The 17,878-nt window shown below is 36.0% G+C and overlaps 1 protein-coding gene across 3 annotated transcripts; it reads left to right on the forward strand.

Moving 5' to 3' along the window:
- The first annotated feature begins 2,934 nt into the window (after positions 1–2,934).
- LOC148021053 (uncharacterized) lies at positions 2,935–6,295 on the forward strand. 3 transcript variants are annotated; one of them, XM_087698088.1, is made up of 5 exons: positions 2,935–3,122; positions 3,716–3,801; positions 4,494–4,611; positions 5,239–5,363; positions 5,640–6,295. In XM_087698088.1, the coding sequence occupies exons 1-5, from the start codon at positions 3,008–3,010 to the stop codon at positions 5,706–5,708; spliced, it is 513 nt and encodes a 170-aa protein (XP_087554214.1). In that variant the 5' UTR covers positions 2,935–3,007; the 3' UTR covers positions 5,709–6,295. The 3 variants fall into 3 exon arrangements, with proteins under 3 accessions (XP_087554214.1, XP_087554216.1, XP_087554215.1); XM_087698090.1 differs by having other exon boundaries at positions 4,545–4,611; XM_087698089.1 differs by having other exon boundaries at positions 4,497–4,611; positions 5,640–6,293.
- Positions 6,296–17,878: the final 11,583 nt, after the last annotated feature.

Raw genomic sequence — 17,878 nt, forward strand, 5'->3', positions numbered from 1 at the left:
TTTTGTAAGGAAAATTATGTGAAATTTATGTTGGCTCTTGCTAAAGCCAACATATATCATATCAAGACACTTTGTTTGATTAATTAAATTCACCGTTCTCCTAGTGTACCCACATGAGAAAACATTTCCATCCACTTGAATAGCTAACTCAAGATAGCCTATCCACTTTCAACTATGCAAAAGCCTTGTACAAGGTTGGACTCGTACTACGGAACAAGAGAACCATTCAAATCAACCTTTTTAATGAATTGGAATAAGAATATTTGTGAAAAATGAAAGTTTCTGTAGAGTGAGAAGATACTATGATAGATGATGGTGATATGCCCCTACTATTTGAGTATGCCAATGTTTAATCAATATCTACCCATAAGATCTTTCTTTTGGGTGTTGCATAAAGCTCGCTAGAAGTGTACATCAATTCATTTATTTTCACCTCCTTAAGATTGAACTCCTCATATAACACAACATTTAAGAATTGTATTGCAAATCATTACTCTCATATCTTTTCCACATTTGCATGAATGTGCATACCCATCCATTCTATGCACAAAAGTATAGGTTTATTTGATATATGTGGACATATATAGATACTTATGTATCTACACACAGAAGCATGGATAGAACTCACTAGAAGTGCACATCAATTCATTTGTTTTCACCTCCCAAAGATTACGCTTCTCATTCAATGTAACATTTAAGGAGTTTTTTGAATCCTTACTCTCATATTCTGTCTACATTTGCATGTGTGTGTGTACCCCATCCATTCCATGAACAAATGCATATGTTTATTTAACATCTATAAATGTGTATCCATGCTTTTGCATATGCACACATGTATGCATATCTAGTTCCTATGCAAGTGTGTGCATTCTAGAGTGTGGATATCTACTTTATTCTTATGAGCATGTGTATGTGCACATGTTTGCAATTGACAATGCCTTGTTTTAAAGTCTTTAAAGATCATGAACAAGGTTTGCATATTTGGTCTTGAAATAGGGAACATAGTCTCCATGTTGTCATCTATGGATTGGAGGATAAAATAGCCTCTCATGACCATAGAAGATGACTCAATTATGTAAAGGAACATTCAATCTGAAAGGCTTCCTTTGCTATTTAGGGGGCTTGAGGGAAAGCTACATATATATCTCTAGCATTTAGAAATTTCCTTCATTACCTACTTTATAAGTTTCCCAACATGTTCTACCTTGTTATTTCATCAGATAACTTGGCATATTACACACATGCAAGCATGCATGCATGCATATGTGTATGCACATTCACATACACAAACACATGCAAGCATGCATGCATGCACATGCATATGCACATTCACATACACAAACACATGCATGCACACAAAAGAACACACACACACACACACGCACGCACGCACGCACGGACACGCACATGCACACGCACACATGTATAGAGACACATACACATGCATTCACACATGCATCTTAGGGGTGCACCTCAAGCATGTGAGTTTGCTAAGAGGGGTATTCTAGCTTATGAAAATTAGGTGAATTTATAGGATTACACTTGTCATAGTCGATTCTTGTTGCACTTTGAAAAAGAAAATATGAAACAAGCTTTTATAAGTTGAAGGACCCTTCATACTTTTCCCATCATTTCAAGTTGTATAGTGTAATTCTATAGCTGCACATGTGACCATGATGACAAATATGACTTTTATGAATTATGATGATGTTAGTGGTAGTCTCGAGGTGGTGTGAGTTGCTCATGATTTTTAATTCTAATAATAAACTTTTAACCATGGTTTGCAAGGCCAAAACTTAATATGTCAAACAATACCTTTTAATAAACTTTTAACCATGGTTTGCAAGACCGAAGATTAATATGTCAAACACCTTTTAATAGACCTTATGCAATTGTATGAGACCTATATGCATTTGTGTGTTAAAAAGGCAAACTAGATCCATAAGGAAACTTCTTGGAAATTTGGATCAAAGTCAAACTAATGCACAAAAATTGGATATAATCATGTGATCAGTGGTTTCAATTAGTTTTTCTAGCATTTTGTGTAAGTGAATAAAAAGTATGGCAAAGATTTGGAAACACTTTTCTAGTTGAATGTTAATGGACTAGCCACTAGTTTACCATTTGAAATTATGAAAAGAAAAAGGTGATATAGAAGCCATGGATCAGAGCATGCATGAGACCATGCCTCTCAAGGGCTAGTGCATGAAGGAATCCATATTGAGTTCTATTGAGTTACAACCCCAATGCTAACTGTCTAAATCATTAAGATGAGGAGGGATGTCTCATGGATGTCCCACTTGGAAATGATCTTTCATGGTTGTGCATGCTCATCTATTGGTTCAATTTCTTAGCAATAGGGGGTAATGATATAAGATCAAGATGGTCTATTGGATAGGTTTTAGGAGATTGTCAAGGGTCCACTACTAAGAGATCACAATTTTGAAGTATTATACCTTAAGTGAGACATTTTTCACGGGTCTTTTTCAGAATTGCTTTCAAAGATCCCATTGTAAATGTACTTCTTAGCATTTTTCTTAAACTATGAAATAGAAAGCTATCTTGAAGTCTCTCATGCTACACATACAATATATTTTGCAGTAAATCCTTCCTAGGCCAAGTGATGAGCTTCAGTGGGTGTTTGGGGGGGGGGGGGGGGGGGGCGGTGGGGGTGGTTTATATCTTTTGGCATGATGACTATCCCTAGATAAGAAAACGAACATTATGTCAGATTTCTAAGAATACAATGGGCTCTACAAAGGGAGGTACTTGAAGCAATTACATCACACTATAGGTAATTAGACCTCCGCTGCTAACAATGAATCGAATCTCTTCTGGGAAAGCTATGGGCGACCTACCCAGCGCCTCCGCTTGCGACTATATAAAGACGATAAATGCTGTTGTTTTATTCATTCCTTCCCCCATTTCATTTGATTAACACTGCAATATTAGATCACGGTCACATAGCATTCCTTAGAATATTATTAGTTCTTGTTCTTGATCAAGAATGGCGCAGACGAAAGCGTTGGATGCGTGGCACTTCAACCCTTCGAGCGGAGACGACCCGAGGCTGGAACACAAGCACGCCCCAAATCGCCCAGTCGGCAGTGAGAGATTGAGAGGTAGTAGTAGCAGCGTTAATACAGTACGTCTACATTGGTTATCGCCATAATCATGCTTATCGTGATCAATATGCTATGAGTGAATGTATCAGTGGTGACCCATCAGTCATATTATTACTAGTTCATCATGCAGTTGATCGTCATTCATTCCTCATAATCAGCGCTCTCTCCCTGCCTCCCTCCCTCGCTCCCTCCCTCCCTCCTCTCTCTCTCTCTCTCTCTCTCTCTCTCTCTCTCTCTCTGCTGATTATCAGTCACCGTTATGATCATCGCTAGTGAATATTAATCACCTGCAATATATAATAATTCCCGTCTCCTGCTATACGTCATACGATCTCATATATATTGGGCTTGTGATCGCGGTCCATGGCGGCCAGTGACTGTCATTGACAACGGCCATTCGTCAATATTATTCATTCCTGATCATAATTACAGGCTATCTTATTCATTATCATTGCCATATTGAATACGATATTGATCGTTACTCGTTCATCCTGATCATTAGCTGTGATTATTCCACTATTCACTGTCATAATGTATTACTGACGGTATAACTAATTACCAGCTTAATACATCAATCCCGTCTCCTGCAGAGCTCGGCGTCCTCTGCTGGACTGTTGACGTGGAGTCCTCTGATTCGCTTGAAAATCTCAAAATGGTCCATGGTTATAAGTACTCGGTACGTCGTGACACTTGATCAAGAGTCTTACTTAATCGTCCCATCGTCATTTCTTGATTAATAAGCTAACCTGATGACTTGCCAATCAATAACCTAACCTGCATCTTTATGTTTCACAAGTATAATTTTGTTATAACCTGATGACTTGTCAATCAATAACCTAACCTGCATCTTTATGTTTCACAAGCATAATTTTGTTATTAATCAATAAAAGACTTTAAACACAAAATGATATTGTATTCATTATCGGGCTTTACATTGATGATCACTTGTGATCAAGGTGTGCCCCAAACCCTGGGGACTACTAACTCGAGTCGGCCAATGGCTCGACAAGTGGTGCCATTACAATCTCCAACTTCATGACCAACCAAGCTGAACCATAATCACCTTTTGCATCGTATGCCATACAAGGTGCCTTCCCCACTACGTCATGTGACTAGAATGGAAACCCTCACCTTGGGTTTAAAACGTTATTTCACTACCACTTGAACTAGCAATTCTTGGCATTTTAAAGAGAATTTAGTGATTAATATGCATTTGCTATGTTTAATTGATTGTTGGGAAAACTTTTTAAAGGATTTAAACTTTGTCTTTCAACTGTTTGGAGACTTTATTCATCACTAATATCCATTGGTATTTTTAAAATTTTTGGTAAACCTTAAGGTCTCAAAAATTTCCCTTAACATTGATAGCAGGAAATTGTGACTTTTGCACGTGGGTTGACAAAAGATTTTGAAAAGCAGATGGAGGAGTTCTATCAAGAGCACTTGCACCCTTACCCTGAGAGTCGACTCATCCTTGAAGGAAGTGGTGAGGAATATAAAGGTTTCAAACCACTTTTGAGATAAATTATATGTATCTATTATCTTAAAATTCTAACTTGAATTGATGGTAGAATAAAAAACTTTACAATAAACTACGATAAGAAATCCATTACTTACCAAATTCGGGTCTTCAACTCAACACAATCAACACATACAAATTGTAATAGCACCTACATTTATTATGTGTTTATAATAAGACCCCCTACATACATATTAATTTTGAAGCTTAGATAGAACCCTTATTAGCTTCTTTTATAGGAGGTATTCCTTCTGTATATCTATATCTCTAACTCTAAAACAATATCAAAATTTCCTTTCAGTTACAGTTGAGTTGTATAATGATCCCACAAGAGCATATATTGTGTATTGGAATCAACAACTTCTTTGTTCATAATACTTCACATGGAGCTTACTAGCTAAATGGTTCATTACTATCACCTAATAGAACATAGCCTTTGTATCCCATATTTTGGATATCATGTGAATCTCCCTACAACCATACTAATATTCTTGTTAATAAGTATCTCAAGTTTGATTTACTGTTAATACAAACAAACCTTCCATTGCATTTTCTAATACAAAATGCATTTTGTTGTCCCAACTTCATGTCTAGGTTATTGGGACATACGAGATTCCAATGACGAGTGGATTAGATTTCATGTAGTTAAGGGTGATCTTATAGTGTTGCCTTCATGCATGTATCATCGATTCACCCTAGACACCAACAACTACATCAAGGTAAGTGCACCAATCCAATTTGACTCAACAATGTGCTATGATGTCATAAACTTGAACTGAGGCCAATTTTTGTCTAAAATTGTATCTACTTGTATCATTTGTAATCTAAAGTCCAAAATAACTTCCTATTCATTAATCTAAATATGAAATTAAGGTTAGTTTTAGTACATACAACAAAACTTATTGGAATGTGATATAGCACACACTTATATATACTATGCTTGCATTTGGATTTTCTATTAACTTGATATATTTTATTTGGTTTTTTCATTGCAGGCCATGCTTTTATTTACACATGTCCCTAGGAGGGTGGATGTGATGAGGCCTAATCACAAGAAATCATAAGATAGGCTTAGCCTTCTTTATATCGATTAACGACATAACCTTCACTTTATTTTGTTTGCACCTTTGTCAATATTTCACCAATGATATTCAGAATGAGTGCTTACAAATAGCTATTTGGTTATTTCAAAGAGCATAACTCTATTAACAACACTTGTACAAAGGTAGAGATGGATCAAGAAACATACACTCTACAAATTCCATGGGAATAATATTCTTGAAAATGAGATGTGGGGATTCCATTTGGGTATTTCAAAGAGTGGGCATGCTTGCATATCATAGCCCAAAAGTCCCTCTCATTACACAATAGACTTTCTATAATCATCCATAGATCCATTAAAATATAGTCTTCTTACCAACACTTGAGTTTCCCATTATCTAAGTTACTAATTTTCCCCATAAGCTCATTTAGTCAAACAATATATATTTTAATTTCACATGCAAATCGTCAAAATCTTATTCCTGCAGAGCAATAATTATTTCATGATACACACAATCAAAGTATATGAAAAGAAGATTATTCCCATGAAATTGTCATGTGGAAAGACAAGTTTCCATCTAAGTTTATTATTAAAGCTAAGGAGTTTACATCTTTATGTTGTACTTATGCTATGCAATAAAAAATTTCTGCTTGATTTTAATCCTCTAATTTTTTATGTTGATTGACATAGAGAAAAATTTAACAAGTCAACATAAGGAGAGTCTTATGTAAAAATTTTCATGCTTTATCCATGAATTTTGAAATAATTTTGATCTCATGAAAATATGAGTGCTAGACTACTAGATAAAATATTATTGTCTTCTCAACAAATCTTTGTTTGGACTCAAATCCTTATTGGTTATTTTTTGCTACAAGGGAAAACCTCCTCCTTATACTATAACACTCTATGAATCCTCAAATCCTAGACTTTTCAATATAAGGGTTAGCTTTATAGACAACCAAATAGCCATATTTTATGAATTTTTTAAAAAAAACAATGGGTATGTCTATTGGTTTGCTTATGTGCACATGCGATTATATGTATCTAAGATTACATGTGTTTTGCATACTAAAATGTGCAAATAAATTAGGGCAAAAATTAAGAGACCCCCATGATGCTCAATTTGTGTAGATAGGTGGGTTGGCTAATCAATGGTGAAGAGTTTAGAAAATTGGGAAATATTGAGAAAACTCTATTTTAAAGCTATTTCTAGGGGAATTTTGGGCCAAATTATGCATTTTTTGTATATATGGGCTATTTTTTGAGTTTTCAAGCCAAAAAATTTAGCCAGGTGACCAAGAAAACCTCCAAAAAATAGCCTTTGGGCTAAAATTCTCCCTTAGTTTTTACCCTGAAATAAACATGCTTATACGAACACTTTTAAAAGTGCTTATAAATGCATTTATAGAAGATATATTTTTTTGGTTTAGAAAAGTGCCATGGAGCCACAAATTACAACAATGCTACAACCAACAACTCCTAGCTTTTTGTAATTTTACAAATTGCATGGCATCTCACATGGCATCAAGGGAATATTATTGAACAATCAAGTTTAGGTAAGAAAAAAATCTATCTTCCTCCAATTTCCTTTGTATACGTTGTCAAAGAAATTAAAATTGTTTGAAGTATTTCTCTCACAACAACCTACGTAAGTAAATGTTGCTCCACTTATACATAAAAAGGGTGAACATACATATCCTAAAGTACAAGCTTACAAATTCTACAAATACTTTGCATACTCTTTGCACATATGACATTCTCTATGACATCCAAAGATGAACATGCATTTTTATTTTAAGTTTCAATTGTGCAATAAATAAAATAGAATAAAGGACAAAACTACCATAAATGCAAAGGAACACACAACAAGAACAACAAACATCCACATTCTTTAAGGAACTTAAGAGACAAGAATTGTAGCAAGCCAATCAATCTTGTTAACCCTCACCAAGAAAGAGGCCAAGAAGACCATTTGGAAGACTAAAGAGGACTAATCAAGGGTATGAAAATACAATTGTTTTAAAATCATGATCAATTTCAAAATCACTCAAGGTATAAATGTAGCACAGATTCATCTATATATGGTGCTCTTTGTAGGTTCAATTTATTTCTTGCAAATGAAAGACATTATTTATGTCCTAAATATCTAGTGAGAGCTAGGCTCACTCTAATTGAAATTATAAATTATTGCTTGAGTTGCATTAGGAGAACCACAAAAAAGGAGAGGGGTTTCAAGAAATCTCTATTCATTTCTACAATATATCCACAAAGGACAAAGTGCATGCAAAAGAGAAAGGATCAATCACATGAGAGAAGTGGAAAATTGTAAGGGGTTCCCAACTTATGTGGAGATCCCTATGCTTAATTCCAATATGTAATCTATAAAATGGAATAGAGAGCTCATTCTTTTGTATACCAACATTAAGTCTCTACTCTGCTACCTTCTTCTTGTTGCACCATCGATTGAGAGTGAGGGAGAGAGAATGAGAGTATGAGATTGAGTGAGGACTAGTGAGAATGAAGCTTAATCTACCTCTTGCTTCCCGATTTTTTATTTCCCCCCTGCCTCCATAACTTGAAAGATAAGGAGTTGACTAAGAGATAGTGTGTGAGAAAGAGTGTGATAGAGAGAGGGAGAGACCATTGGGAGAAGCTTTTTTCCATTATTTCCATCTATTTCTTATTATTCTCTATCTTCTTCTCTTGACATTAGAGCTACAAAGTGTAGATGTGAGGAAGTAGAGGAGGATCTTGGAGAACGACACAAATTTTGAGGCCATTGACAAACCTTTCAAGCATATAGACTATAATGAAAAAAATTTAAGTAGGTGAGCCTATTATTGTGATGTACTCAGAACTAGGGGAGGTGATGTTTTGTAATCACTCATATGCATTTCATGCATATGGACTATAAGAAAAAAGATAAGTAGATGAGCCTATTATTGTGATGTACTCAAAACTAGGGGAGAGGAAATTTGGCAGTCATCACTCATATGCATTTCTTGAGCAACCCTACCCAAACTCCTTAGGAATTAAAAAGCTACTTGGTCAAGTGACTTCTACGTCTATTTTGTAGTAGAACATCATTGCCTTGATCCACTAGGATTAACCTAAGGGACATGTGACCTATCAATCTCTATTAACAATCTAGCACCTGGCCAAGAAGAATTGCTTTGCAATCAATCAAGGCTAAGAGTAGACTATCATTGCACTTGATTAAAAGATAGTGAGAGAAAAAGGCGATTAGTGTTCAACCCCTTTTCCTTGGCATAATCTCAATCTTCCCCCTAAAATGGTCCTATTCGTGATGATACAACCCTATGCAATGAGGGTTTGGCTCTTGGCATAATCTCAATCTTGCCCCCTAAAATGGTGCTATTCGTGATGATATGACCCTATGCAATTAGGGTTTGGCTCTATTCCTATAGATTTTCACTTAGTGACTCATTCGATCTAACCATGCATAGAATAGTGTCATTGTGACAACCATCTATTTTCTTTCCACCTAACACATGTCATTCTTACTTATTTAATTAGGATCCTACCAAATTGTGAGAACACATTAAAGAAACTTCATTTATTAGCTCATTACACAAGGTATATTTGGATGCCAACATAAATATATTTGAAAATAGTCTCTTCCAAACAATGACATAAGACGATTTCTATTAAAATAACTTTGTCAAAGTGTACTTCAACCCATCAAGATTTTCCAATCTCAATCCAATCACTGATATCCCATCCAAGGATACCATCTCTTAACCATTATTTTAAGGATTTTTCATTACTATATCTTATTCTAACTAGCACTTATCCATCAATAATAATTTGTCAAAAATTCCTAAGGCATTCAACTTAGGTCTCTTCTCCTTATTTTAGTTCTACCCTTGACTATCCCAAGACTTTGGATAAGGGTGACATTAAAGGTTATCATCTACCTACTAGGTTCCTTATTGATATACCTAGATGGAACACTTTTCATCTTTGCATTACACCTTATAGCAGTCTTATTATCGTTATCTAAGAATGATCTTACTTCTACCTATTAACCACTCCAAATTATCTTACTTTTTCCTATTAAGTACTCCTTCATGTCATTTCACTTTTGGTTTACTATACCTTCCCCTTTCTAATATCTAACCTAAGACACCATCACTAGCACAAAATGCTACATAAGAAAACATACATATGGTATGCATGCTTCTTAGCTAGCCCTAAGATTCTAGATTTAGGATGCATCTCTAACAAATGCATACTTTTCTTTCATGAAAATAACATGATGCCATCTAGATCCAAGCCCTACACACTAGCCTAGTTACTTTTAACTCATCCTTGATTTAATATTTTTTCAAGAGATATTTTGATCAGACTTTTAAACAAATTTTGGATGGAGTTACATGGTAAAGACCTACATCCTATAGATGATGTTCATACAATTGCATTATCTACTTGCGTCTAGGGAAGGTATCATGACATCCTTGTGTCTTCACAGCACCCCAATAGCATTAGAATGAAAGGTAGAAGAGAGAGAAGGTGGGGATGGTCATAGCTTCATCACGCTTGCATCTTGAGCCATCAACTACACACACACACACACACACGGCTTCAATCCCACAAGTTTTAAGAGAAGAGGAGGGAGGTTACTTTTATAGGGGGTGAGAGGGGAGGTTTTTAAATTTATTCCTTGAGTATTATTTATTTTTCAAATTAAAATTATGGGGTGCATGGCAACATGCATGATTCGCGATAGGGAATTTGGGGAGGAGGTGAAGGGTGGGGTTCCCTTTTAAGACCCCTAGTTATATAATAATGGGGAGGACCATGTAATATGGATATCTTAGGAGACTAAGTTGGGGCACCGGGGGGGGGGGGGGGGGGGGGGAGGGGGACCATGTTGCATTTGGTTGTGGTAAAGGAGGATGAGCAATAGAGCAGAAGGAGGGATAGTGCTCAATAGTGACTCTATCAAGGGGGAAAGGATGTTGTAGGGGAGGACAATGTTGTCAATAACATGGAGAGGTGGGTATTAACCAAGGGAGCCATTTTATGGTCTTCAACACCCTCTCTCTCTCCCTTTTCTTTAATTAATAACCTTTTAAAAAGTAAATTATCTAAAACAACCTACTTAAAAACTAATCTAACTAACCTACATTACTAACTTTCTAATGCAACTAACCAACTAGCTTGACTAGCACCTACTAAATAATTGTGTCTAAGTTGCATGTGTGTGCATAAGGCACAGGCCTTAAGGCTAGTATTCTTGTATGAATATTTTTAATTCTCATGCCACACATATCATGGAAGTTTACATGCATACTAGAGGTTCTCATTGGCATATTACAATTATACTCTATGAATCTTTTATTTTCTTTCTTGCATGAGAAGCTCAATAGGAAGGTGTATGGTTCAAAGCTAGACTATGAGCTAACTTAATAAGATGTAATTGAGTAATTAGTGCATTGAGCTCTGAAAGGAATAAGGGTCTCAGTCTCCATTTAATTTCCCATTTTGTTGAGACCTTGTTGACCCTAACATTTTAATTCCATTTCTAAGACCTAGGATAGGATTGATTGGCATAAGACCCTCATATTCTCACAATGTAGGATAATGGGAGGCTTGTGTGCATAAGTGATGAGGAATAAATCTCTTTCTTGCATGCTTTTCCTACTCCAAACATGCATAGCTAGTTAGGACATCAAATTGGTGAGAAACTAGTTTGGAGATTTGAATTAGAGCTACGTAGATTTTAGTTAATGCATCAATTTCTTGCATTAGACTAATTGAGCTTGCTAGCCTAGGACTACTATACCAAATCTAGCACACTATCTTTGTCATGATCCTTAAAATCTTGTACGAGACCATCTCCATCAACTCGCCACATGAGCATGACCAATCATCATAACCTCAGCATAATAGTACTCTCCACTCCAACTCCTCTACACACAGTTCTTGCTCCTCACCACACAATCCAACCATACCACCTTGCATCCATGCTACACAATCATAACCACTAGTCCATTGGAGGTCTTAGATCATGAAATTCCAAGGTAGAAGGCCCTAAACCTCATCCTTAATCTTGAAGTCCTTGCAACTAAGAGAGAAGATAATTCATACCCGAACCCTTGAAGGAAATCAAAGGAATTAGATGTAGGGGTAGAGTATAGTATTGATTGTGATGTTGAGATTCTCCAACATGCTAACATGAGAAGGAAAAGGAGAGATCTTTCTATCAACTTGCAAACTTGGAAGTTGAAGATTTGGTAGAGGGACATAAATTTTGATTCAAAAAGTCAAAAGAAAACCCAATATCTCCCAAAATTCAAGAAAGGGGAAGTTGACTACACAAGCTCAATAATGGGACATTCGACACCCTCTTATATGTTCAAGATGATCACTCCATGAATTTTGGTGGCTATCTCTCACCAAGCCTCTCCCACCTTCCATGAACACAACGATTCGTTGTAGTGAGCTTTCAAGGAACTCCATTGAGTCATGAGAGTTGCATATGATAAGCTCCAAGATTCAAGCTAGTTTCTTTGGTCCCAAACACTCTATGGCCTCCACATGCATGAGAGGAGTGTGGATTTGGTAAGAGAGTGTGGAGAGGAGATGAAGAGTTTTAACTACTTAGTTCCTCACTCTCACTCTCTCTTACCATGAAACAAGAAAGAAAGTAGACCAAGTTGTCACACATATGAATAGCTTCTTCTATTCTTTTGCATCCTTTAAATACACCTTTTTAGGGTTAGGTTTTTTCCTCTCCCTCTTGTGCATCTAGCCCTCTTTTTAGTCCAATGACCAGCCATCGATAGGTTGTGATTGCATACTTGGATAGCACTTTAGTTAAAAGATACCCATTCTAGTTCCTCACAACATTATTGTTGATGAAGTAAGGGGGTACAATAAGTGGGAAAAATGTTTGATATTGAGGAAAAATATGATTGAAGGGGATCTTGAAGACACCATCATTATATTGCACAAGATGTATCATAGCCAAATGGCCCAAGGATAAAGGTTTTGAATAATTATAGTTGCTTGTAGTGACTGAAGAGAATTGTTATCTTTCTAGTGTCTTTCCATTGTGATGGAACTGAATTGAAATTGAGAAAGGGAGGTGCAAATGACTTATGGATGGAGTTGACTAATGGAGGCCACCAAAACGTACCTAATTTGAGGACACCTAGGTGTAGCATAGTGATCGTGCATGATTTTTTATTATATTTTCTTTCTTTTAACAAAATCTATTTTTATGGAATGAATTTTAGTCTTACAATATGGAAAAAAAAATCTATTTGGAAGGGTAAGAATTATAATACTCTATAAAAGTGCCAATCTATAAGCCTTGATGTTGTAGAATTTGTCACATTGATGAAGAACTACAACTTCTTGTTAGGATAGTAGAGATCATGGTGTGGTGATTGAAGTGAGTTTTGCTTAACGAAGTCAACTCCCTAGTGTTGAATGTCTTTTTGCATGATCTTGAGATACATTAAGGATATATGCATCCTTGCCTTTAGTCTTCTAGTTCTTTAATAATTGTCGACTTGCTATTTCGATATTTCTACCTTGAGCATACCACCTATCACCTAATTTGCCTACATTTACTTGATAAAGATTGAGAGTACATACAATTGAGTTCAAGAAAATTGAGATTTTGGAAATTCAAAAATTGACCTCAAATCTTCACCACTTTCAAACTTATTGTTTTGTTACCGTAATGGTCAACTAGTGCTCCCTCTCTGCATGAAAAATATTGCAATGATTCCAAGCATTCCATGGATGTTGATTTGGTGATGTGCATGGTTTTTATTTCTAAATATTTTTTAGTTTACTTTAATAACTTTTATTATGTATGACAATTGGAACAATACAATTGAGAGTAGGATTTTAAGCCAAATCAAGGGCCAAAAGTGTGTCAAATTTTGTCATTTTAAACTAAAAATGCAAGCCCATTAGAAGCGGCAGAGACAGATCCAATCATCTTAAGCATTTGTGAAGGATTTTTAAAGTCACATCTAAAGACAAACCTCACAACCCTTTCAGATTTTTATAAGTTTTTTCAATGGGCGGGACCAACAATGTCAAGTGTGTAGTGCGGGAGTTTTAGATTGGTGGGAAATTATTTTAAGACCTTGATTGGAAGGCTGGACACAAAAGTTGGAGGTGCCCAAGCAAGAGCCCGAGAAGAAGGTTAAATGTGAAAAAGGTTTTGTGTAAGTGGGGAAGGGGCGTGACCTTAGGGCCTTCCCCTCCCCAATTTATTGTGTGAAGAGGGAGGGAATCATTTTTTTTGTGTGAAGAAAAAAACGAGAAGAGGGTGCAATCTATCAAGAGGAGGAGATGGGAGAGAGAGATGGCTAATGGAGCCTCCAAATACCCTATGCAACCGAATACACCATAAGTCCTCTCTATTTTTTTGCTTCCTATTGTTTCCTTTGGCTCCACAAATAGTGGCCTGATCGAAAAGATCCATTTTTAATTTTTCTCTCTCCTCTTGTGAACTATTACTATGGAAATAATCAAGAGAAGTTTGAAAAGAGATATGGTTGTCCAATTGAACGGATAAAGATGAGATGATCCGGATGCTGAGATGTGATAACCAACATTGACTAGAGCCTAAAATTGAACTAACTTTTTAGTCATGTATGCAACTATAAAAATTTTAAAAAGGAGACATCTAGATAAGTCACATTTCTAATGGAAATTTGGTTATTTTATATGTTTAATCATGGAAATGATGTGCATATGGCATGAAAGTTGATATGAGAATAGTGTGTGATGTGTTCGAGTGCTATCATAAAGAAAAATGTAGAATCCGAAACCACATTAATGAGAAAATAATTATCTAAGAAATGAAAAAATATGTAAAATAAAGTAGTTTGGATCATTCTTGATAAAAACAGTTGAAAGAAATGTTGTATGTGGATGAAATAGTGTATGCAAATTGCCATGGTTGGTTGGTATGATAAAAATTTGCTAAGGATTTTTATTGGAAAAAAAATGGTGTGCATTGAAATGCAACAATTAGGTTTCATTGAATATTATGAGGTGGTTGATTGTCAATTAAAACTATTTGAGTGCTAGGACATGACACATTGCATATGCACAAAGCATTCTATCAAAGAACTCTAGATGCATATCACTTTTTTGTCGAATTATTGACCTACGATTGAGTGAAAGAGGGTCATTTGTGTGGTAGGGTAGGGCAGCTATCTTTCAAAAAGTTTGTGAGAGGAAAAAACAATATCTTTGATTAAAAATATTTTTTAAAAAAATATAGAACCATGTTTCATTGTTCTTTATATGTTAAGATGGTGCATCTTGGGGCCAATCCTTGGGGTGTAGGAGAGTCATAGGGGCCACAACAATCAATTGGGATGTGCCCTCTATGTGTGCAAAGCCAAGTGAAGTAGTCACCTATGTTGTGAAGCTTCATGTGCTTAGAGTAAGGATGGGAAATCTATTGGACTATAGTTTGAAACTTATGTCTATAAACGCATTAGTTAGATAAGCCATTTTGTATTACCCAAATGCTCTTGGCCACGAGGCCATGAGGGTTGTTTGGCATGTGTAGGAGCCTAGTTGTTTGACATGTGTAGGAGCCTAGTTAGAACCCATAAAGCCAGTTTTCAGCCCATTTTTTATTTTTATAGGTGGTGTATTTATTGGGAGTTGCTAATAAGTGGTAGTTTTGAAACCTTACTTAATAGGGACCTAGTCGACTAGTGTATGCTAAAGAGTGTCCAAATAGATCCAATATATCCTCATAGAAACTTTCAAGCCAATATTCAACAAGAGGAAAGAGTTAGACACATAGTAGAGATCTTTAGGAGATATTCTCCTAAGCATAGAAGCCCGAAATCGCTAAGAGTGAGAGGTCTTATTAACCCTAATATCCCGGTCAATTGATTAGAGGGAGAAGGAAGCTCTAGCATCTCTCTTTTCCTAAAAAGTGTGTCTACTTTGACTAGGAGTATACCCCTCCACATACAAATCCCTAGAGCAAACTTGATTGTTATTATGGTACAACTAGTTACAATACCTGTAGGAGCGCTGGATTTGAAACTGCTAGGTTTTCCCATATCCATTGTTAATGGGTTAGCAAAAGAGGATGTGGAGCTCTATATTGGTGAGTTCCAAAAGTTAATGGTTAATTGATGGATTTAGGAGGATGAGGAACATCTTATGATGTCTTTAATATGAATTTGAAAGAAAGAGCTATGGTGTGGTGTCATGGCCAAGAAGCCGAAGCCATAACTATGATAGATCTATTTTATGCTGCCTTTTGAATTGCCCCTAAGAGAGGTGGTCAATATTGGCTATGTGTTTTGAATTTAACATGTCAAGAGCTCGCTCAAGAGCCTCATGAGAATGCTCAAGATTATGTGAAGAAATTGAAAGAGGTGTTTCACAAATTGCAAGCTTCTATTCCCATTCCACATGTTGCCCAACTACAGTAATTCCTACATGGATTAGATTTTAACATTCGAGTACAATTGAGTAGTATTCCTCCTACTAATATAGATAGTGCTATTACACAAGTGGGGGAGATAGAGTTGCGATTACAAGTGGCCTATGCATCTAGGGCAAACATCTCTTGGGTTCTAGCAATAATTTGGCATTACCCATAGCTAGTGAAGGTCAAGGTGCAATAAGTTCAACCATGACTAACCCTAATGTAAGAGGAAGCATGATGTAAAATATACCTATGTTGCTAGTTCCTCCTAATGTTGCTATGCCAATGGCTAGCCAAATAGCTCAATTAAATAGCAGAAGCCAAATGACGAATCCCAATATAATGTCAACTAATCAATCACTAATACCTAACCAAGTGGTTAGGCCATTCGGATGTCAAGCAAATGATTACAATTATGAGTCTAGTGTATCAAATGTTCTTGGATATGATGAAACATTATATTGACATGATATTTAAACAATATAGACAACTAATTGTGTACGTAAACTTCCTAAAGAGGCAAAAAAACTTAATAAGAATTCAATACCTTGAAGAGGGTGGTCTATTGAGGTTGAGCTATAAATGGTGTGGTGGCAAACACTTCTCTCAAAATTGTCCCTATGTTAAATGTGACATGTGTAAGAAGTTTGGCCACTTAGCTAGTTGTTGTAGAGCAAGATTAGTTCGCTTCAACAGGGAAATAGATAGCTAGGTCTTATTAATCATTGAGAATAAGGAAACAGTCTTGAGTAATATGAGGAACCAAAGCAAATTTTGCAAAGAGGAAAGGTTGTAGTGAAAAAATTGCTCAATGGTAGTGGCCCAAGTCTGATAGAAGCAATGCATGTTAATAGCACTCACACTTCTAATTTACAAGTAAATATGAGAGGTCAAAAGGCTAAAGAGGAAGATAGAGATAATGTAAAACCTATTGTAGAAAACCCTAAATTGGATGTGAAGGAAAATAAATCCTCAATCCTCATATGCAAGGTGGTCCTTTGAAGGCCAGTAATGATAAAGCAAACCTAAATAAGGAGCCAACAAATAAGAAATTGAAGGCCAAGAAAGAAGCACCTAAGCCTATGAAATAATTAAGAGAGTGAATGGTTTGGCGGGAGAAAAGAGCTATTGCTAATTTTTAGATATTTGATCTAGCAAGTTCTCTTTGTGAGGTTAAGTCTGATGTTAATCTCCTGCAATTAACTAACATATCCTTAGGAGTGCATAAGGATTTTAAGAAGATCCTTTGCATTCAATATATTGTCCAACCCCTGGGTATAGCCCATGTCGATGATGACTAGTTTGAGCATGCTGAAAGACATTGCCTAAGGGTGCCAACTTATATTGATGGTATATTGGTGGACCATGCCATTGTGGATGCATGATCCTCTATCAACATTATTATTTCTAAATTGATGGAGAGGCTGGGACAAGAGATGCAAAAAGATATCTCCACAATTCTAAGGATGGTTGATGATAGTTTGAGACAACCAAAAGGTTGTATTACGAAAGTCCATATAACCATTGTTATCGTCAAAAGTATCTTGGACTTTAGGGTCATGAGGTTTGTAGGATGGCCAAGCTACCAAGTGCTATTAGGAAGACCATGGATCTTGCAATCTAATTGCCAAGTAAATATACCTGCTAGTCATTTGATCATTGGCAAAGATGCCAAATGAGTTATAATCAATGCTTACCCAAGATCACCTCAAAACAAGAAAGCATCCATATCCTCA

Source organism: Lygodium microphyllum, chromosome 18, assembly GCF_053477565.2.
Source record: "Lygodium microphyllum isolate KBCC chromosome 18, Lygodium_microphyllum_v1.1.10, whole genome shotgun sequence".
NCBI classification, from domain to species: domain Eukaryota; kingdom Viridiplantae; phylum Streptophyta; class Polypodiopsida; order Schizaeales; family Lygodiaceae; genus Lygodium; species Lygodium microphyllum.